This window comes from Rhodamnia argentea, chromosome 9, assembly GCF_020921035.1.
Source record: "Rhodamnia argentea isolate NSW1041297 chromosome 9, ASM2092103v1, whole genome shotgun sequence".
Lineage (NCBI taxonomy): Eukaryota > Viridiplantae > Streptophyta > Magnoliopsida > Myrtales > Myrtaceae > Rhodamnia > Rhodamnia argentea.
Window position 1 is genome coordinate 7185107 of NC_063158.1, and position 23630 is coordinate 7208736.

Genomic DNA, 23630 nt, shown 5'->3' on the forward strand with positions numbered 1-23630 from the left:
ATGATTTGGTTAAATGTCATTTTTAGTAATATCAATTTTTTACAAATTATAAGAAACAAGAATTGTACGATTTGGTTAAATATAAAAATGTTCAAGAAATATGGGTCGGGTATGGATCAAGTCGGGTATGGGTCATTGAATTTTCATTGGATGAATAGAGGTCAATATGGGTTGGACCATGTTTAACCGGACCCAAACCCGATCCAACCTACTCATTTGACACCTCTAGTAGAAAGTAAAGGTACTTGGCTCTATGATTATTTCTAGAATGAACTCAATCCGATACTTACAATTTCTCTTTCATTTCATATGTAAGATCGGATTGTGATGGTTTTCTCAGCAGAACGATCATGTCAATTGTACTTTCGTATGAAAAGGTAGTTTTATGTCTTATGCAGTGATGTGATAGCGTGGATGGCTTGGTTGAGGCGTAAATTTGAAGTTTTGACTTGAGCTTGTCTTAATGTTAAGAGTACGTAGCGGAAGTTCGATACTTCACCGGGGAGATTGCCAAGAGGGAGCTGAAGTTCGAGCCCGTCAATATATCCAATCAAACCCACATTTACTCAAAAGCTTAAGCCAATGAATTATGAGCCAATTAGAATATATTAACCGCTTCACACTACATTAATTAATCGATATGGGACTTTTCTAACATGACTCACACGTGCATCCTAACAATCTCCCATTCATGTGTGAGCTCTAGTGTTAGGTTTGCTCTCCCTTAATCCAAATATCCTTCCACACCAATTTATCTCAACTTGAATCTCCATCAACGCCCATCAGGCTTGCATTGCTACACTACACCGTCCACAAGCCCGAAAATCGCGTTGGCCACCAGATTCCTTTCTCCGGATCCATCTCAACTTGAATCTCGATCAACGCTCATCGGGCTCGTGTTGCTACACTACAACCGATAACCATGTTCACCTTATGCATAGCCTAGGAACATGTACTTTCTTGCTCTTCCATCGAGCTTACCATCACTAACTCGAACATAATATCGGCAACCAAATATTCTAATAACAGAATAATTAACAACGTTACCTGACCACACTTCTTCGGGAATCCGACATCCAATCGCAATCGATAGGGATCTATTCATCGGGTAGCTTGTCGTACTAAGCGTATCCGCCGGGAATCTCCTAGCCATACGAGTACTAGAGAGCATTTTATGGGCTGTCTCTAATAATGTTTTGCTCATCAACTATGTAACATGTTGTGGTTCATTGGCGCTAGTGCGGTATCTCACTATGCCTTCTTTTATGCATAATTCATTTAACAACTCCGAGCAAAATTCCATGTTTTTATTAATCCACACATGCTTGATCTTTTTACTAGTCTTCTTTTTGATCAAAGCTCTCAACTGCCCGATCCTAACAATAGCATCAAATTTGTGCCTAAGCACAAACACCAAGGTCCTCCTCGAGTAGTCGTCAACAACTGTTAGCATAAATCTGGCACTTTTCCTCGAAAGAAACCAAGACAATCGTTGAATATCCAAGTGAAATAATTTTGTAATTTCCATGGTTTCTCCGATAGTCGCACTAAATTGTACTTTCCGCCGTTAATCTAAATCATAACACCTACATACATTCAGTTCGTTAGTAATACAATCACACAATAAATTTCTTTCACTTAGAACCTTCAGACTTCTCTTGTTAATGTGCCTCAAATGCATATGCCATAATTCAGACTCTCGAACATATGCATCTGATGTCTCAGTAGCAAACTCCGTCACTATTTCACCTTGAAGTTCATACAAGCCATTATGCTTGATTCCTTTCATTATCACCAAGGCACCTCGAACAACCTTCAAAATTCTATATTCTGAAGAATACCGACATCCAACCGAATCTAAGGCACTCAAGGAAATCAGGTTTTTCTTCAACTTTGGAATATGCCTAACTCTAGTCAATGTCCTCACAATACCATCATGCATTCTAATTCTAACATGGCCAACACCTACAACATCGTATTCAGCGTTGTTTTCCAACTACACTTTACTACTTTCCATGCATTGATAAGTAATAAACCATACACTGTTTGGTATAGCATGAAAAGAATAATCGGAATCTATAATTCATCCATCAAACAACGAATCATCGGTGAGAGACAAGACAACATCAGCATTATCCGAATTACTGTTAGCTATAGCTGCAACATCATCTATATATTTAATTCTAATTCCCTTACCTTTCTCGTTTTTCAACTTACGGTAGTCCCTTCTAAGATACCCATTGCCACGGTTCCAATAGACACAACTGCCGGTCCTAGATTGACTGCGTCTATTCATGTTCATACTACTTACGCTAATATGAGTACCAATTCTTCCTTTATTTTCACCTACTAAAATAGTAGATACAGATTTGCCGGATTTTCTTCTACGGATGTCCTTGCTTAGAATTAAATCTCGAATCCCATCAAAAGTTAAACTTGTTGATTCAAAAGAATTACTAACAATAGTAAAAATAATATTCCAACTATCGGCAATGATGATAATAGAATCAAAGCACATACGTCATCTTCAAAGTCAATATTAACTAAACTCAATTGATTAACGATCACATTGAATTTATTGATATGATTAGTAACCGACGCACCTTCGTTCATCTTCAAATTAAACAGACGTCGTATCAAATAGACCTTGTTGATGGCAGATGGCTTTTCGTACATATCCGACAGGGCTTTCATCAAACCCGTAGTGGTCTTCATTTTTACGATGTCAAATGCGACGTTATGAACCAACTTCAACCGAATAACACCCTTCACTTGTCTATTCAGCAATTCCCAGTTAACTTGCTTCATCGTATTTGGCTTCTCAATTTCATCTAATACGGATAATCCTCAATCTGCATCTTCCGAAAACCAAAATCCTTCCCATCGAATTTTTCGATTTTCACTTAACTTCTTTTGTCACCATCGATTCGCTTCAACTTAAGCAAGCCTAACTCGGATATCAATTGTTGCGCGGAAAAAGCGATCGAACAATAAATAGACAGAACAAGAAAATAAATCGGACACCGGATGTACGTGGTTTGATCGTAGAGACCTATATCCACGGGGAGAGCAGCAACGAATTTCACTATAGAACAAGCTATACACGAAGATTATAAATCATACTTGAGTCACTCAAATATTCTTAGTGTTTCTCAAGCCCCAATTACATCTAATAACATCTACAAATGAAAAAAGATTAGTACTAATTAAAAAGAAAATGTTTAGAAATGAATTGGAACAATTACAATAGGTTTAGAATTTTTTTGGTAATTTTTCTCAAAGAACAGATGATTCTTGAAACTCATTCACCTCAAGTCGATCCAGATTTCGAACCCATTGAGGAGATTACTGTTGAAAGATAATGATTTAACTTGGGACGAAGGAATTTCGAATTCAGAGGAAAGCTTTCGAGCTGGGTATGGTATAGTTTCATCTTTTAGGAGCCAATTATAGTGACACCATTCAAGAGAATAAATCTGCCTCCAGTTAACATGGCAATTCCATGCCCTTCAATATATGGAAAGAAAACTTTTGAATGAAGCTATATTTGCTAAACTTATCAAATTAATATACTATGTGAAGCAAATTATAAGGGGGGATTTACATAAGTGGATCATATTCAGCGCTCAACAAGAGTTTACTGCATTGTTTAGTACACTAGTTTCATAAACCTGTATTAGTATATTTAGCATCATCCAAAGCAGTTTTTTTCTTGCTTGTTTTGCCTCTTTGGTGCCATTTGGAGTTAATGCAACACAACCAATTTCGAATTCATACACTCCTATTTAACTCTTCAAAAAGAATGGGCACAGAACTAAGCCAAATACCGAAAAGTTACAAACACTAGTATAATCACTTGCTGAAGGTATTGCTACTACAAGAAACAAGATGGGAAAAAAGCCGTTGTTGCTTGTATGAGCTATGCAATGCTTCGAACAAACGTTGGGTCCATCATCAAGGTTAGTCTTTTTCAGAGGTGCTCGGCAGTGGTGAATCATCAGGCAGTTGGGGAGGGCATTGTGTGCCGAGAAGTTCGCTTGTCAATGCTCTAAGATCACCATCCCCTTCGCCCATTGTGCTCGGTAATGAGCTACCGCCACTGAATTGACGTGGATCAACTGTCCTCCGCAGCAGCGTGCCGGCAGCCCATGGAGATGGATGTGTCGTTGGATCAAAAGGTGATGATACATCGTATGGGGCAGGCATGGATAGCGAGGCAAACGGAATTGGAAGGTCAGCTATAGAGAGAGAATGAGGGGGGACCGGCAACTGCATTGGAAGAAGGGATGGTGGCGATTGCGTCGGTAGCTCTAGTGGTCCGAGATGGGCTTGTAGATATGAAAGCTCGGCTTGAAGGTTCATCACCTGTGTACATAGGAAGATCATATGCTTATAGTTAATTAGACATGCCTTTGGTAAGGAAATTCATAGGTTCGTCAAATACAATCAAGTCAATAACGACAATGTTTTTGGTAGCCAGAAATTATGTTTTTCAGTAGGAATTACCTTGAATCTAGTCGACTAGGCGAGTAAACACTTAAGTTGACAACCCACCTATTTTTGCCAAATTACATGATCAACCAAAACCAATAAAAAAATTTTATTTATTTATTTAGTCGACATGTCTCAAATTGAAAAAAGAAAAATAAAATGAGAACTGGGTTCTATACATTGAGTTTTATGAACTTTTGGATGAATGCATGCTATCATCCTCAATTACTCATTAATATCTCTCTTGGCGACTGTATTCTTCTTTTAAAGGTATACTACATATGCCTTGTCTAAATCTAAGAGCAGCATAATACACACAACTTCAGTTACTAGATACATCTTAAACCGTAACAAAGTTTACCCTAGCTGCTTCGGGGCCTTCTCCAAGGCATTCTCTTAGGCTTAAAAGCTAACTATAGTCTTTATTTTTCCCAGTAATAGAAGGAAATAATTCCTAAATCATAGTCAAACAGTGCTTCTGCTAGCTCTCGTGCAATTGTGTGTGCCGTACCACAGGACATGTTAGCGAAAAACTTTTAAACAGCTCATGCTTAGGATGAGGATGCTCTCTGAATCTTGAAACAACAAATGAATCAAGAAATCGCAAGAAAGATGTCATTTCGAGTCATTAACGAAGGATTTCATATGCACCATGATCTGTAGCTGTTCCCATTTCACAGACTATTAACGATCTAAAATGCACGCATTAGATAAAGACCGAGCATTAAAGACAGCATAAGACTGTTAGGATATCTTTGCAGATCATTTTACGTGCGTAAGCGAAATAGGGTAAGAAGAACTATGGCAGATACACATAAGTACGATGTTGCACTTGAACCTCAAAAACGTTGACTCTGAATCGGTGGATAATCTTGACAAGAAAGGTGACCAAAAGGAAAGAAAATGAGACATTTAATGATCGCATACTGGTTTTTTGGCGAACCTATCCAGACGTTGAACCGACCATTTCCTTAATAAACGCGAAAAGACGAGATACGTGAACACTGAAATTCAGTACGCACCGACGAAGCACGCAGACCCTCGCTCACTTGTAGTAACCGCCGACCGCATGAACTGTACAACTCAAATAATCAGAAAATTTGTCTGGGTTTCTGTGAAGCATGTTCGCTGTTTCCCAATGATTCTTCTTTCTCGAGTTTCACTTTTTGCAACCCTAGAAAGCTAATGATTCTGACCGTATGAGGAACTAGTCAGTCTACATGTTGTCAGACTTGATCGTCGCTTCCTTCCAGAAAAGGAAAAGAAAAAAAGAAAAAGAAAAAAGACAACCACTTGGAACAAAAATCTGTGATTTACTCCAGGTGAAAGATTGGATTGATCGTCTGTAAGTAGATTTATTACCTGTTGCTGGAGAGCAAAGATGTGGGCAACGCACCCATAGACAGGGTCTCGAAGGCGGGCTTGCGCCTCGTAGCAGATCGCCACCACGGCATCGGGCCGCCTGTGGGCTGGGATGTTCAGCAGCAGCTTCGAAGCGTTGCTCGCCCCGAAAACTTTGTGAACCGCCGCGAAGTGAGCCGCTCCTTGCTCCGAATCGAAGTAGGGGGCGAACACACATCCCGGGATGCACCTCCTCCTCAAGAACTTGCATGCCCCGCACGGTCCACCGCCGGCGACAGTGCTGGCGACCCCGCCGCTGCCGGAGTTGCTGGAGCCTGGGTTCGAGCTCATCTCTCCGAGTGGATTTATGATCGGATGGTGGGGGTTTGTGGGGTCATTCGGAGAAGCAGAGGGAGTTCGACGAGAGAGCAAAGACCCGGGTTTTTAGGGTTTGGTTTGGTTGGTTTCCTTCTTGTTTTAGGGGTTATGAAGATGACGATGAAGGGTCTGTAATAAAAACGATAGAAGGAGGAGTCTTTAAAGCCACGCGATAAAGCAAACTTGCTTTAGCTGTTTGCGTGAAGCAAACATGCGATGTGCATATCCATTTTCAACTACTTTTGTTTTTAAGAAAGTCTTTCCAGTCTATTTTCCACACAAGCAAATCTCTCTCCAATGAAAGACACGTGTCCTCAATTTTCTCAACTGTTACATATGCTTGTTTTTTCAACGTGATTTTTGTGAAAGGCTTCCAAATCGAAAGCTCAAATTGCGATTTGGAGAGGAAACATTCACATGAGATACATCGAAATGTACCATTTCAATAAAATATTTATACTTAAATATTTAGGAGTGATCGATTTCGGGTCCAGTCCAATCCCATTCCTAAACCCGGAATCGAGGACCGGACCAACACTCTTGGAAACGGACCAAATCGACCTGTTTGGTTTGGTCCAAACAGTTCCCAATCCGGGTAGTTCTTTTTCCTCACACCCTATGAATACTCAGAATTCCCGATACATGAAGAGATTGAATCAACACAATCCTGGCTAGAAGTATCCGTTTCTTCTATCTCATAACTAAGATTTAAAAAATAAAGTTAATAACTAACGACCATTTGTTCAAGAAACGAGACACGGAACCAAGCCACTACGAAGAAGCTACAAAAGGGATGCCATGTTCACGAAGATGACACATTTAAAGCTTTGTGTTTAAGCGATATCATTCGCACAGTTTTCTCGTTCGTGTGAAAAGTCATGAGTGAAAAAAGAAACAAAAAAATTTTCGTCATGCGAGTGTCATTTATTAAAAAAGAGTTGAGTTGAGAAAGGAAACAAGTACCCATAAATTGGTATCCATCTTGGAATACATCAGTAGCAAATGGATGGATTCTTCTTCTTCTTCTTTTTACTTTGACATAAAATGGATGTCATTGTGTCTCCAAATTCCAATAATTCATGTATAAGATTAGGGAAAATTAATTATGGACTAATCTAGCTTTCCCCATGTTCCATCTTTTTCTCAAGTTGTACACTATAGATTAAGCAAAATCGTGTCTTGCCCTGAATTCCCTACCATTGTTCTAGGGTTTTGATATGCTTAATATTAATATTTGGTAGTGCGTGACCCACTCATGTCCCTTTAGAAGACAGATTCTAAATATTAATGCGAAGGATTCTAAACTTTAAGTGACAAAATTGAGACAACTCTCTCTCTCTCTCTCTCTCTCTCTCTCTCTCTCTCTCTCTCTCTCTTCATCTGCCATTATGTTATTAAACTTAACTTTATTTCTCTAGCGATCTGTTTACTGTAATATTAGACATCAATTTGGCCAGCATGAAATGCATCTTTGCATAGTCGTACGATGTTTAAGGCTCTGCTTGTTTCTCGAAAAACGAATGATTTGGAAAACATTTTTTAAAAAAGATCACTTGTATCGCTTGAGATAATTAACCAATCAAAAATACTTTCATTATCGGCAACGATTTTATCTAAACATATTCGTGGACGATGAATGTATATTTCGTTAATTCATTATTTTGGGAATGATATAAGTGATCATTTTTACGAAAATATTTTCTAAATCATTTATATTCCGCGAAACAGACGGAGCCTAAAATTATGATGAGTACTGTCCTAGCAAAGGGAATATACAAAACATTTTTTTAGTGCACTCATGGTTTGCCAACCTAGTAATGGAGTCCATAATCAGAGTTATCATTATTCTTGAATGGCTTCTTTTGGGAAGAATGGGTCCCATGGACACGCCAAGTCAGCAAATAGGTAAAAGTTCCAACTTTACAGATAAGCCTCTTATCGTACCCAAAGCAAAGTGGATATTTTTCTAAGGGTTAATACCATGAAAAACTTCAAACCTATACACCTATAATAAATTTTCCCCAAGTTATTTTTGTTAACATGAAAAATCTTAAACTGGTACACGTGTGATAAATTTATCATAAACTATTTTTTTTACCACCAAAAATCCTAAACCGATATATTCAGAACAAATTTACCCTAAACTAATTTTTTTAACCACGAAAAATCCCAAATTGGTACGTTTATGACAAATTTTCCCTCGTAAAATTGGGTTAATACCACAAAAAATCTCAAATTGATACACATGTGACAAAATAAAGGGTAAAAACCCTAAATTGGTACACCCATCAACTACCAAGTGTCATCCAACTCAATAATTTGACGATTAGATTTAACGAAAATTAACGGATGGTAAATTTGTCATAGGTGTACCAGTTTGGGATAAATTTATCACTGGTGTACCGGCTTAAGATTTTTTGGAGTCAAAAAAATAGTTTAGAGTAAATTGGTCACAAGTGTACCAGTTTGAAATTTTGGTGGTATTAACTCTTCTTCTAAAATGGTTAATTTTTTCAAATTAAGAAGTAGTAACTCGTCTTAAACAAATTTACCATGAATCCGAGTCCATGCTACCATTCAAATCTTTGCGCTTCTCGTGAGACCCACATAGTCTAAAGTTTCAATTACATCGGTTAGACACGATGCAATAACTAATCAAATAAAAAGTAGAAAAAAAAAGTGCGTCACATTTGATATATTTTGATACATCTATAATTTTACCGTTGACGCATATGTGTGAGGAGGTATAGGCGAGGTCCTACGTCGGACAAGAGAGTCAATTAATGTATATTATGCTTGAGACATAACTTATTGGTTTAAATTTTTTGAAAGAACGTTGTCTAACTTGATATGTTAATGCGCTTTGACTAAGTCTTTCTTGTTTGCGATATCGGATTTTTGTTATTGATAAAACGTTAAAACCACCGCATCACAGATATCATAGGACAAAACGCTTTCTTCACAAAATTACCTCGACTAAAGAACATAATCTCTATGTCAAAGCACTCAATAATCTTTTCTTCATCTTCTACTCGTTCGTATGACCTCGATGCCATGCATCGGTGATAGGATGAGGATGTCGACTACGCCCCCACGTCCTATCACCAATGGGCGGGCCAAATCCTGCGTCCAAGGCACGGCATTAGCAATCCAGCCCCATCTCGCGCGTTGCCAATCGGCGCTGCTTCGTGATAAATCTTAAATTCGAAACGAGACTTCGTTCATCTGCGACGTCACAAAAATATGTCTACTTTGCGAAATTACGGCCTTCTTGTCATGTGATGTATTCGCGTTTTCACAATGCAAATCCTCTGCCAGGCTCTTTCTTTTCTGAATTTGTTGAAACAGAACTTGTAGTTGTAGCAGACAAAACAATAAAAGGGCAGACGTCAAAAGGAAGTAACAGGGCGAACCATGCAACAGTTTCTAGAAATCGTCATCCCTAAGTTTCAACGAAGTTGGGTCAAAAAGACGAGGGGGGAGAGATTGTTTAATAGTTCGTAACGCAGCTTCCACCGCGCCGTCCGGAGATTGTCCGGTCTTTGTATCGCGTCAAGGAAGCACAGACATAAGCTTCACTCAAGCCAGACGAACCAACACGTGCGCGTCGTCCAAATGACGTTCTCATGCGACTTTAGGAAGCACCCTGTTTCAATTGAGCAACTATTCTTTTGAGGTGGCTTGTTGGAACTTTTCAATAGTCCTAAACCTTTGTGCAAAGATTCAATATGGCCCTTCTGATCAATTGTGGTCAGAAATCGCTGACGTGGCAATCCACAAGTTGTCCGCGTCAACGTACCACGTAGAACAGCCAACGATAACTGAACGACACATCAGCGATTTTCAAGACCGGAAGGACTTTGTTCATATGGATTTCTCTTATACATTTGTGTCAACTTGATTACTTCTTCATTGGTTTACCCGGAAAGGTCTTAGATATTGTTTTTGTAATTTAGCAGGTATTATTTACTTTTTCTTGGAGTTATCTAAATAAGGATATTTGGATTCGTAAATTATGGTTTCCGTAATCATCCGTTATGTTTTCATTCATAAGACAGCTTAACTCTTTGTTTTTTGCACTTCAAGCGAGTTGCAACCTCTTCAAACTTTGGGTTGATAGGTCGACCGATCACTTATTGAGGATCTATCGGCACGTATGCATTTAGATTAGTGAGAACTGACGAAACTATTACTCAAACTAAATTTCAGTTTGAGTTAAGAAAAACTCGTACGTAATGCATAATGAAAATTGCTGTAGTCACCTCTCAAAATATCCTTCAATCCTACTCATAGGATCTCTCTAGAGATGATTCGACTTTGTCCTCAAGTGATTTCTAGCTAAAATTGACCGGAATAATCATAAAATCGTTAAGAAGTTTAGGAGTAAATTGGTTAAAATGGAAAGTTTAAGACTGAATAGCCACCGTGGGAATTTTTGGATAAATCCTCCCTCAATAAAGCAATTGGTTCTAGATTTAGCTTTATTTTTTAGTACCACTTGCTGCTGTATGACACGCGACCAACAGCTATTAATCGTATCTCATAAGCATCAATATTAACAAGTACACATTTCGAACCACTTGTTGAGGGCGTCTCGGCCCTCGCAGGCCCTAAGTCTAGGGGAAAAAAGAAATAAGTAAAGGAAAGGAAAACAAATTACAAAAAAAAAATTCAAAATATTATTAAAAATTATCCACGCCAGCGATTTCCTGCAAAAATTAGAGAGATAGACTCAATTGGCAAAACGCAAAAAGAGTTATGATTGAATTGACACAGTTAAAATATTTAGGATTAAATTGGTACAAGTACAGTAGTTCCAAGAATTTTTTGGCGATTCTACCCACGAAAACGAGTTAATCTACGAGAAAACCTAGAAAGGAAAACAGCAAGGTAAGTCATCTTTCTATAAAGATGTGTGGTCAAAAATCACAAATGCCAAATGCATAATTCAAGAGTCTTGCATGTTGGGTGTTCAAGAAACAATCTCCCTGAAATCTAGGGGAATGCCTACCCAAGCGTGGCACATAATCACAATTAAAAATATGATTAAGTTGTACCTTTTTTTTTTTACCTAATTAAAGATTAGGATCGCTCCTTGCATGACTTTGTCGAGAACCCAATTTGTAAATTTGGACCCCACTTTCTCCCCCCGGTCAACACGCACGCCCAAGGCTCCAGACAAAGACATGCGGAACCTTAATCAATAGTCACTCACTTTGTGTCTAAATTAAGAACCAAAAGGGATTTGTCGAAATGACATGTTATCTTGAATTCGTGAGATGTCAAATACACGAAAGTAGTGGGGGGAGACAGCTCTTTTGGATCTCGATCAAAGTTCAAAAAGGGCTTAAGCAAAGAAGGTCTCATCAATGATAGAAACGCAGCGAAAAAGGGGTCAAAAAAGGAAAGTAAGAAGACCTGGCTACCAATATTAAGGAGATGCTAAGGAATGGCATTAATCGATTGATTAATTAATTAATCGATTGATTAATCTTTTATTAACACAGAGATTGTAGTCAACTGATCCATAGAGCAATTGTGTTGACCTTGTGGAACGTTAAAGGTGAGGAGGAGTTCGACCCCACCGCTTGAGTTCGGAGGAAAATTACTAGAAAAGCTTTAAATGTATTATATTTGTGCCAATTCAATTGTAGATTTTTAATTGTGTCAATTCAGTTCTAACTATTTTTATGTTTTGTCAATCGAGTGCCAATTCAATTGTAGATTTTTAATTGTGTCAATTCGGTTCTAACTATTTTTATGTTTTGTCAATCGAGTCCATCTGGCCAATATTGACCAAAAATCAATCATGTAGACATTGCAATTTTTGTAATTTAAAAGAAAATTATTTCTCTATTTCTTATCCTTTCTTTCCCTTTTTTTTTTTTTTTCCTTCTTCCTCCCACGGTTGACGACCTCCTCGATGACGAGCATCCGGCCACAGGTGAGGGATGGAAAGACTCGCCCTCGTAGGGGCGACGTCACCCGAGATGCCTCGCTGGTCTCGAGCAAGGGTGAACCTCGCACGCTAGGGGTATCAATGATTTAATTCAATTACGTTAGTTTTAGCCAAACCGAACCATTAGGGCGGAAGCTTGATTCGAACCAAACTGAATTTCGTCAAGAACTCAATATGAATTGAATCAAAAATTCAATTCGGTCTTTGGTTTTTATTTTTCCGATTTTTATTTTTCTTTTCTTTTCCCTTTTTTGGTGCAAAGGGCAGGCGAGGTCGCCAGCCACTAGCCGAGGGCGCCAACAAACGTCTTTGCCTCGCCGATCTAGCGTTGAGCCAAACCGATCTCCCGACTCTTGAGTTGTAGCATTAAGGACGACAGCGAGGAGGACGTTGAGCTAATGGCTTTACACCTCCGAGCTTCTTCTTCCGCCATTGCCATGCACAACCACAAGGATGAGATCTAGGTCTCAAATCAAGGACAAGCGTCAGATGTCGGCTCACTCGTGCTCCATCTAGGGCTCAAATTGACCGCCACCTGACGACGAAGGGGCTGGATTTGCTGTCGAGGGTGGTGGCGGACGAGGTTGAGGGCATTGATGGTGACGTCGGCGAGGAGAGATTGAGGGAGTTTGGAGGAGGAGATTTGCAAAGTGAGATGGAGGTGGGAGGAAGACGATGCAAAAAGAAATAAAGAGAAAAAATCAGAAATAAAAAATAATTATTTTGGAGATTTTCAATTAACCGAATAGATGCAAGGGCGAGGTCGAGTCTTGCCCAGAGCTGGCGAGACTCCACCCCATCGGCACAAGGTCACCCAAGGCTGGTGAGGCCAATGACCAGCAAAAGAAGAAGGGAAAAAAAAAAAAAGAACAGAACAGAAAAGAGAAAAAAATTATAAGATATTCAGAAAAATATCTTTTAAAATTGTAAAACTTATCCACATAGGTAACCTGCGTGAGGCGAATTTGCATAAGCCCATACAGAACTAGAATGCACGGTGATTGCGGCGATGCGAACAAATTTTCGTCCTGGAATTGCACAACTCACACGAGGCAATTCAAGGGCTAAAGCAGGAACGGACATTCCAAGCCATTCACCAGATAGGTAACCAGATCGTTCAGAGCAGCGATGGCTATCGAGTCCGACTGCAGAGGGAGAGAAAGAGCAAGAAACAGAGAGAACGTGAAAAATGACTCTGATCGATCATCAAATCTCTCCGCTACTATCGAAACATTCCATCAGAAATCCATTTGCATTAATCTAATTCAAATCATGTCCTGTAGATTCTCACATAAGAAGTGACGAAATCGCAATTCATGACTAGGCAACTCACGGTATGTTTCCTTCACTAACACATTCCAAATCTGGACCTGAATCTTTCTTGTTTCGCCGGTTCATTCATTCAAACAGATCAAATCTTTGACCCCTTTTTTTTCTTCACTCAAATCACGTCGACCCTGTGAAATCAACACAAAGGCTGGAAACTACCGCAGCATCGTACGGCCAAGTTGCCCGGAATCTGAGTCTTCTAAATCCCTCTGCACATGCGACCCCATTAGTATTTGGCATAACTAATTCGAAGAAATCCCACTCTAGTTAATAGCAATTAAAACAAGGATAACAAGGGCAAGGGCAAATTCTCTGCGGTTTACTTTACACTATTCTAACGTGTAGATAGCATTGTGCTCAGTCACATGACCACAAAACTTATAGAGGAGGGGGCGGGTTATACAAGCTTGGACTTACCAGTAACTCTGAATCTCGAAATCAAGAAAGAGAAATCCGGGACGACTCCAAGCCGAGGCCCATCTGTTGCACCACTTATGAGGTCACCCGACAGAAATATTATGTTCTATTTGAAAGGAGACAACAAGATGCATGCCTAGCCGAAGGAACAAAGCTCGGTCGTATCCCAACCAAAAGGATGCATGACTATATTTACCCCAGAAGGCTAACTGGACATTACAGTGACCTTCAAAAGTCCCATATATTTGTTTGAAATCTCGCACTCTTGCCGATTAAAAGGGAGTTTGACACTCTGGAAATCCTTTAAAAAAAAAAAACTCCCGTTCACCACTGATATTAGTTTCAGCACATAACTCGCCATTAGCACAAAGAGTCGCACAACCAAGAAGACTACATATATATGCAGCAACAAATTAAGCACGATAAAGGTGCCTTGAAATGCAATTGAGCTAAATGCCAAGAGAAAAAGCTGATAACTGAGATAGAAGAAAATGCGCAGAGGATGTGGATAAATCTGTACAATCCAGACTCCAAACCAATATAATCAGACTAACACATGGCAAACCAATGTTCCAGGATAAACACATCAAAAAAGCCTATTGCTTTCTATGTCCAAGAGATGGAAATATAGAACAGACACATCAGTGGTTACCTTATTGAGAACCTATAAGGACAGGGTGACGCATGCCTGAAAACATTATCCTGAACCAATATAAAGCTGTCACTAGCTTGCGGGAATTTTCCTGGTCAAGATCTCATACAGAAACAAATGTACAGTCGTTCTACTGTGGTGGTAAAACCGTACTCTGGCTTACGTGACCGTCAACCTCGAATACAAGAGGAATACAACTGATAGTCAGAGAAAAGGTCAACCTGCAATAGCAAATACTCATTCTAATAGCAGCATATCTACTATGTCTCTTTGGGATATAGATCTGCAGAAACAGTCCAAGTCTACTAATGGACTAAAGGGCATTGCAGTGATATCGGAACCAAACTTCAGGGAATTTTCAAACCCAAACGTGCAGATGAAGCACCGAAACTAACCTCCTCTAAGAAGGAAAAGGAGACGTCAACAACAAGTTCCTAACAATTTGCCAACACTGAAAGTGCAGCGTAATGCTCACTCATTCAGAGTGTGACAGATAGTTTCTGAAGGGCACATAAAATACGGTAACAAGCTATGGCCAAGAACTAAGAAGTAAGGCTAAGAACAAGCATGTTTCCAAGTTAAACGGTAAAATCACAATAATTCGTTAGCCTTAAAGTTCTTCCTTTCCTGCATATTCCACAACAAAGGACATTCCATCACTTCTTTCAATGGGGTTGCTGACCACCATCACAGAAACCCTATTTATATGAGGAAGGCATGGTAATATTGCCTTCAAAATTTCTGAGGAATGTAGCACATGAGTAAAACAGGGGGGTAATGTACATATAAAAAAGTAGATAGAAGAGATGAAATCAAATTAGGTTTGCATGGATCAAATGAAGCCTCCAGCGAGAATAAGAGCTTTCTTCAGATTGCATACCCTATGATATATACTTGAACTATTAAATGATCTCTTCTCTTTAACCTATTTCCTACAAGTAAAAAGTGCTAAATATCCAGGCTCATGAAGTGGTTTTTTGAAAAATAGATCTGTGCTCAATGGGTGTACACCAAAACTTTGATCAGCAATGAAGAATAATCTTCTTCCTTTTCCTTTTTCTGAAAAGAGAATTAACAATATCACTATGTGCAAAAATCCTGTACTTTTCACAAGCTATGATTCTCAAAAGAAACCCAGATAAAATGGTTTTATTTTACATAAATATGGCTCAAAAAAGTCCTTTCGTACAATACTCTGGACATTGAAACGTTAAATTTGATTTGAAACTACTCAGCAATAGAATCATAATGTCCACATGCTGCTTATTCTTCTTTTTCTCTAATGATAAAATCAGGAGTGTAAGGAAGTAGCATCAAAAATCACCAAGAGGTGCAAACCATGCATAACTGGTAAGACAATTCATGGGAAAAGCAAAATGTACCACATGGCCCTCAACATCAGGACAAAAATGCCATCATCAAAATTCACATGCATCTGTACAAATAATTTTCTAGGTCTCACAAGCAAAACAGTCCATTGGAAATAAAGTATAGTTAACAGAATTAGCAATAGAAGGCTAATTACTACTGACAACTATGCCAACATAAGTTGGGCATTTAATATTCTTAAGAAGACAGAGAGCCAAGAAGCATTAACAAAAAGAACTGATGTATTGTCTCTATACGACGGCAATATAGTGAAATATTCATTGAATGTATTGCACTCAGCTATAGGCATCTCTTTTCTTCTGACCTGTACATTAACCTCAATAACCCAAAATTATCAACCCACGCTTCCAAGATAAGCCGCTATAATAAAGTGAACATAAGTATTGCTGACGTAATCTCTGGGATAAGATTGAAAATGTAGATATAAACTGACATTTTCGTAAGGGCTGAAAGCACGGGCTCCGTTGTTAATAGGGCCACATATAGAGAGCAAAAAAAAAAAAAAAAAACACGGAAACAGCGATAGAAACAACCCAAGAACAGTGCCAACCAATCCCTGCTACGGATTGTTATATGTCCCGCAAAGTAACATCAAGTTAATAATCCATACCAAGAACAAAGAATCTTGTCACATAACCTTCTTTTGCGAAATGCCCAAAAAAAAGGTACCAACAAAGTTGCAACACAACCAAACATGTAATGGTTTACGATCCAGAATCACATGTCACTGTCCATCAATAGCTAGATGAGTGGATAAGAAAAATGCTCCCTTCATGGTCATAGGACATTGGCAACACAAAGGGAAATGTAAAACAGGCAAAATAAGAGAGATTGACAGAATACGGGGAGAGCTTGAAAGCAGTCCTGACACATATAACTGGTACAACAGTTATAATGCCAACTGACTGGATAGAGACACTCATAATTAATTATTGAAGAAACCGACTAGAAGAAAGAAAGCAACAGAGTCAATAAATAGTTACAAAAGGGTATGTGCATAGGAACCCAATTTGGCTCTACTTTACAGGACTAATTAGAGACACAAGCAGCAAGTCACCTAAAAGCATGTGAGAGGCCCCAATGTTGTGTATACAGAAATTTACAACCCACTTCCAACTTTGAGAAGGGATGAATAGGCAAACAATTGTCCCAAACTAAGTTAGACAGGATTCATGCAGCAGTCCAGGATGCTACACAATCTCTTCATGCCTAAATCCACTATCCCCACAATCTGCACCAGAGTCCAACCCACAAGGAGAATCATACCATTTAGCATTTTCTTGGTAAAAGCTATCGACATGTATACCAACAAGGCTTTCATCTCCAACAATACCTTCATCATGTCTTATGGGCTTACTTAGTTTGGTATCCTCGCAATCAAGTATGCCCTTATCATCGAAGTCACTGCACTTCAACCACTTCTCAGGCTTACAAGGCTCAGCCATCAGATCCTTTTGACTAGTACAGTCTGTCCTTATCTGCTCCCAAGAGACAACATCCCCAAGAGTTCGCTCAAAACTGTCTTCATCATCATCTATCAATTCTGTGTCCTTTCCACCCCCATATAATTGTTCAGAGTGGGGATCACCCCAGTGAGCCATGTCATTGTCACACACCAGCACATCATCTGAATGTGGCTTGTCTGAAATTAACCCAATAGACTTTGGTCTTTCTTCGCCTATTCTTCTAACTCTATTGGCAATATCAAACAGTTCGTGAGATACCGAACCCAATAGCTCTTGAGGCAGTTTATAAATTCTTCCTTCCAACAACCCAAGCTCGTTCTTGAGTTCCTGTAACTGCTGCAAAACTGAAAGCTGCAAATCTCCATCATCCTTCCCAGTCAACCCATACCCATCATTCTCCATCTCCTCACTCACCCCATAAACAGTGTCCTGATCCATTAAAAGCCCATTCTTGTGCCCAACAACACGGTGCATGATCCTTGCGTTTCCATCCAATGGTCCCGGTTCATGGCCCGAATGCACTGCATACAACTTAAACACCGCCATACCCTCCTCCTGATACACAAAAGTCTTATCCTTCTCATTATAATTCATAATGGGAACAATTGCCCTAATACGAAAACCACAACCACATCTTTTTGACACATAAGGCTCCCTCTTCAACATCCTCGACCTCTTCGTCGCGGGCTCCCCTGCCCGGTGACAAGCATAATCCTTTACTTCAGCCATGAATGGCTTATACCTAATATACTTCTGCCTAATGCAAAGCACAACCTTATGCTTCTTTGCCAGCTGCTGCAACCTACTGGGCACTTCCTTCGCAGGCACATCAAACGACTCTGTATACTCAAACCTACGACGCTTGCTCCTAATTGCGGACCCAGGCAACGAGCTATTACACACCTGGCATGCTGCAACACAAACCCTAATGAAACTCTCGGGGATCCCATAAAATTTGGCACCCACGGTCCACACCTGCTTAATCCTCTCTATGGTTTCCTTCAGCCCCAAATGTTTCAAATCAGCATCCCCATGGAAACTCATAACAATATCCTGCCACTGATTGATATGTGAAACGAACTGCTGGGAATTATTCTTGAAGTACAAGAACTTATTACCGGAGCCGGGGTCGACATGAGCGGCGAGCTTCTCCTGGATGCGCTTCCACGCGGTCAGGTAGGCGGTGTCCTCGTTCCGGTCTTTCCACACAGCGCGCCAGGACTTGAGAACGGTGCAGGGCGTAGCGGCACGAATCTCGGCGGGGGTCGCCAGGCGTTGCTCGAGGATGCACTGGATCATGAGGGAGTGGGACTCGGCGTTGAAGGTGTAGAATTGGGAGGAGATGTGGGGCTCGGGGCTAATGCACGCGAGGGCATGGTGGGAATTCTTGTCGCCGCCCTGGGCGGGGACGGCGGCGGAGGAGGAGGGTTGGGAGACGGAGTCCTCGTTATCGGAAGAAGGGGAGGGGGAGTCGGAGTCGGAGGTGCGGAAGAGGACGATCTCGGGGAGAGAGAAGGTGGGTTCGTCGGGGGGATCGGGGTGGGGGATGGAAGGTGGAGATTGGGGCAACAGAGGAGGGGGGCCCAGGTGGTGGTGGTGGTGGTGGTGGAAAAGGTCGTCTTCTACTTTGTTCGGATTCATTTCAAGAAAGCGGAAGACAACAAGGAAAGATTTTGAGAGAGAAAGATCGGTTTTTGATCAGTGAATTGCAGAGAGAGATTGAGGATTCGAGAGTGGCGAAGCAGAGTGTTGGTGGGTCTTCAGTTTCTTCTTCTCCTGCGGGGTCTGACAGTCGGGGGAGACTCGAGGGTTTGCTCTTGCTCCTCTCTCTCTCCTCTTTCTCTCTCTACAGATAGACCTGCTCTACCTGTAGTACAAAAGTCTAACCCTTCCTCTCTCTCTCTCTCTCTCTCTCTCTCTAATATTTCTTTCAGTTCGACTTCGATTTGTTTGGTTTTCTTTTCTCCGTTTGCACTTTTCTCTCTCTCTCTCTCTCTCTCTCTCTCTCTCTCTCTCTCTATAACTAAGAAAACTTCAATTTTGCGCTTTACGATTCCTTCTCCCCCCACCCAATCCAAATTTGAACCCCATGGTTTCATCGTCTTCATTGATTAAAAAGTCTCTATGCTTTTAGAAATCCGTCTCAACAAATTTCATCACTATGAAAGAGACCACCATGTGATCGTGCTAGAGCTAAACCCGATAGGTCGGAAACCAGAATTACAACTTCCAAAGGATGAGATAATGGATGTTTGAGATCGGGCTCTTGAAAATCTTATGTTCTCTGTGGAGGTTCTACCATGTGAAAATACATTTTAATGGAGCTTTAATTTTTAACTGGTCGCGACAAAAGAGAAAAAAAAACCGTCCGTTTAGATAGATATACTAAATAAGCTTTGTGAGCGGGAAATTATCTAGAGATGTTTAAATATGTCCCGGGGTATCTTTATTATGAGTCTCTTGAGATAAACACATGTTGATTGGCTGAAATACTATAAATTTCTTCCGTCAACAATTGATTGTATATTTTTTATTTCATTTATATGCCTATTAAAAATTTATGACAATTTTCCTCGTCAATTAAGTCATATCGGGTCGCATGACGTCACTTCGATCGAACTTACATAAAGACATTTCAACCGAAATAGGAATCAATTTATGGGACCAAATTGAACACACACACACACTCTCTCTCTCTCTCTCCTGCGCACGTCATTTAGTCCTTATAAGAAGTTTTTCAAACAATTTAATTTGGTAATAATTCTTTATACTCTAAATTTATAATATTGATCCTATACATAGTACTCAATGGCACACCCGCTCCAAATATTAGTAATTTTGGTCTTTATAGAATAGGCTTAATTCCCGGAAAAACTCCAAACTTTAGTTTCAATGCAAAATCTACCTCGAACTTTTTTTTCTTAGAAAAAATCACAACTTTAGGTCCAGTTTTAAATTTGCCCCGAACTTTTTTTTTGTCTCGAAAAAACCCCAAACTTTAAGTATAATCTTACATCCGCCCCCAATTTTATTTTGACTAAAAAGATAATAAATTTTCAATGTATTTTCAAATCTAGCCTGCGATCCAATCCCAACTTGACATGGCATTTTTAAGCCGATAAAAAATCCACATTATGAAAGTAATGGGGCAATAGGTTCGGAATGACTTGGCAGTTCCACGTGGATAACAAAGCCATTCCAATAAAGAATTTCTCCAAAGCGAAACCATTTTAGGGTATGAAAATTATGGACGGTTAGTAGTGATTTTTGGACAAAGGGCTAATGGAGTAAATTTGAGACCGGAGTAAAAGTTGGTGATTTTTCTTAGCCAAAAAAAGTTCAGGGTAGATTTTGGACTAAACCTAAAGTTTAGGGTTTTTCTTAATCAAAAGGAAGTTCGGGCATATTTGAGAATGAACCTAAAGTTAGGGATTTTTTCCGAGACAAAAAAAAAAAAAGTTCGGGGCTTATTTAGGATTGAATCTAAAGTTGGTTTTTTTTAGATAAAAAAAGTTTCGAGGCATATTTAGAACTTGACTTAAAATTAAGATTTTTCTAGGAAATTAGACCCTATAGAACATGAAGTACAGGGTAAATGACTTTTAAAGAGAGACGAGTTAAGATGAGATGTTCCTTCTGATGGAAGTTCTTCATAAGTACATGTGCGCGAAATGAATAAAATTACGTACATTTAAGTTTTTTCGAAAACGAGCAATCACAATACTATAGTCACCATTTCTCAATTACGTTCCGACCAAAGAAAAAAATTCCTCAATTACGTGGCAGCCTTCAATGATGCCACATAGAAAAATTATTGAAAGACATCTTTTTTTTTTTGTGGAATTGCTTGAAAGACTTAGATTGCCCACAATTGAATGGTGTACGACTTCGTTACATGACAGATGACACAGATAAGATTGGGACTTTTCGAAAACCTTTAGGAGTAACCGCATGTCACAAATTATAATTACATAAATATGTGATGTCGAATATCGACTGTGTTAATTAACACTACTCTAGATATGAATGTAACATAGATTGTGCCGGTGATTGATTGTTATATCGACATTTTACTAAGCATGCATCGTAGCATATGTAAATGCATGGATGATTGTCATAATTAACCTGGTCTTTTTTCTTCATCGACCATGGCTTTATGTATAACTGCGGATGTTCCGTCAAATTGAGGAGTAAATCGACACGAATTTGAAAGTATCAGGGGGCAAATTGCAAAACGGAAACATCAAGGGGCATTTTGCAACAACCTGGAAAATCCTGGGGCCAAAATGTAATTTGGCCCCTAAGTTGCGACGCGGCTTGACTAGACGTTAAATTAGCTGAAAGGCTTTGAGTTATTGATGTGTTCAAACCAATTTAACGAACTACTTTGGAAGGCAAAAAAAAAAGACGGAAGCTCAAATCCAAAACAAACCAGACAAAGCTGCGCATTTGCATCGAATAGATCGCTGCAACATCTTGAAAACAGATTGCTGAAACTGAGAAGCTTCTCTTTTAGCCCACCAATCCGCTTTCCTTAGCCGACGCTCGAAGAACTCAAGAAGCAGCTGGCGATATGCATTGAACATCGCCGGTAATCCTCGAAGCCACGGGCATCTCACTAGAAACGGCATCCCTTTCCCTTTGAACAAGGCCAAAGCCAGCATTGTCGACGGGCATTGCGATCAGGAGACTACTGTCATAACAGCAGGTGATTATCAGGACATCATACACAAGAATGGTTATTCCCAGAATCATCTGTATTTCCTCTTTCACACGGCAAAAGTGTACATCTTTCTTCAGCTTAGAAGAAAACGAGAGCATCAGTGACTTACACGAGCATGTCTTGTCGCTCCCGATCAATGCATACTATCTCCATGGCTCCAGATCATCCTAATGCACATACAAAAGAGAATGGATTCGATCAGATCATCTCGAAAGCGCATATGATTACCAAGTTTTCTTCTGGTAAACAAAACGCTGCTCGTGATACCAGAATATGGCAATGACCACTAGTAGGATGAGATAGTAGAGCTTGAAAAGCCGTAGATTCTTTTCCCGTCTTAGGTCGTTATATATCTCCGTCACGTCGATCAAGTACCGGTTCCGCCTCCACCTGCAAAGCGGGCTAGTCAAATGAACCGGCTCTCATTTAAAGAGAATATAAGCTACAAGGATTGCACTGTATGAACTAAAACCTAAAGAAGATGCACAACTTGGGCAGTGACATTGATTTTGTCCTTTAAGGAAGGATCTGTAAAAGCCACCAGTGGAGCTATGTTCTTTGATCAGATTTAATCGTTTGGAGAACTTCCATGTCAAATGAAACAGAGACGAGGATCAAGGGGGACTCACAATCTGATGTCGTAACATAGGTATGGAAGGGACAGCATGAGCATAAACCAGCGGCCCGTCACGAGATAAACGAAGCATAAGACTCCTTGGGACACGAACTCGGGCAAGACGACCTTGTTGATCCGAGCCGCCACGTCGTATTGGTTGATGTAATCCATTTCCAAGTTCGTCAAGCAAACGATCTGCAACAAAAGCATGGTCTCAAGACCAAACCATGAGACTTTTGAAGCTAAGTTGTTCTCGGTTCAAATCACTTTCCAATGCTCATAACCCAACAGTATGTTCAGAATACAGAATACATCACCCATTTCCAAAATCAACATTACCTGATAGCCGACCAAGCAGAGAACCAAAGAAAGAAGAAGAAAGGCAAAGAACCATGAAAGCAGTTGACCCATGGTCCCTTCCCCCCTCTTTTTGGTTCTATTTTTCTGTGCAAATGTTTCTTTCCCATGTTAACCATGGCTCTACTTTTGAAGTAGATAACTTTCTATTCGAGGATGTAATTTTGAAGATTGCTGAATTTGGGGATTCTAATTTCTGGTGACTGGATTCTGACCAGAAGTAGAAAACAAGAAAAGCATTGGTGATGAGAGGACTAGGATTCCTATTTTGGGACGTTATCCATTTATGTTGGTTGATTACCTATTAATCCCACAAAAGATGTTTCATAATACGAACTTGATACCGTATCTATTTACAAAGTTAATTCTTTTCATGGATACTTGACTCGGACTTAATCGAATTATGAAAGGTGCACGACATTTCATAGTCAGCTAATCTGGCCTTTATGTTCATGTCATGCATTATAAGAAAGAACAGTTATTAATACCTATTCATTCCAATGATTCAATCG

At 39.7% G+C, this 23630-nt stretch overlaps 3 protein-coding genes and 1 long non-coding RNA gene across 4 annotated transcripts; 1 reads left to right on the forward strand and 3 right to left on the reverse strand.

Annotated features, from left to right (window-relative positions):
* Nucleotides 1–258: 258 nt before the first annotated feature.
* On the forward strand, nucleotides 259–16080 carry LOC125316512. Its single transcript, XR_007199651.1, has 3 exons — nucleotides 259–465; nucleotides 1431–1435; nucleotides 16069–16080. It is a non-coding gene; the product is annotated as an uncharacterized LOC125316512 (long non-coding RNA).
* On the reverse strand, nucleotides 3740–6314 carry LOC115744420 (LOB domain-containing protein 18-like). Its single transcript, XM_030679594.1, has 2 exons — nucleotides 5854–6314; nucleotides 3740–4365 (listed from the first exon to the last, which is right to left on the reverse strand). Exons 1-2 carry the CDS (start codon nucleotides 6181–6183, stop codon nucleotides 3961–3963), a joined length of 735 nt encoding a protein of 244 aa, XP_030535454.1. The 5' UTR covers nucleotides 6184–6314; the 3' UTR covers nucleotides 3740–3960.
* An 801-nt stretch (nucleotides 16081–16881) lies between the features above and the next one.
* On the reverse strand, nucleotides 16882–19295 carry LOC115744423. Its single transcript, XM_030679597.2, has one exon. The coding sequence runs from the start codon at nucleotides 19061–19063 to the stop codon at nucleotides 17147–17149; it is 1917 nt and encodes a 638-aa protein (XP_030535457.1). The 5' UTR covers nucleotides 19064–19295; the 3' UTR covers nucleotides 16882–17146.
* A 2738-nt stretch (nucleotides 19296–22033) lies between these two features.
* Nucleotides 22034–23357, reverse strand: LOC115744439 (protein cornichon homolog 4-like). Its single transcript, XM_030679622.2, has 4 exons — nucleotides 23101–23357; nucleotides 22775–22956; nucleotides 22413–22535; nucleotides 22034–22312 (listed from the first exon to the last, which is right to left on the reverse strand). Exons 1-4 carry the CDS (start codon nucleotides 23170–23172, stop codon nucleotides 22279–22281), a joined length of 411 nt encoding a protein of 136 aa, XP_030535482.1. The 5' UTR covers nucleotides 23173–23357; the 3' UTR covers nucleotides 22034–22278.
* Nucleotides 23358–23630: the final 273 nt, after the last annotated feature.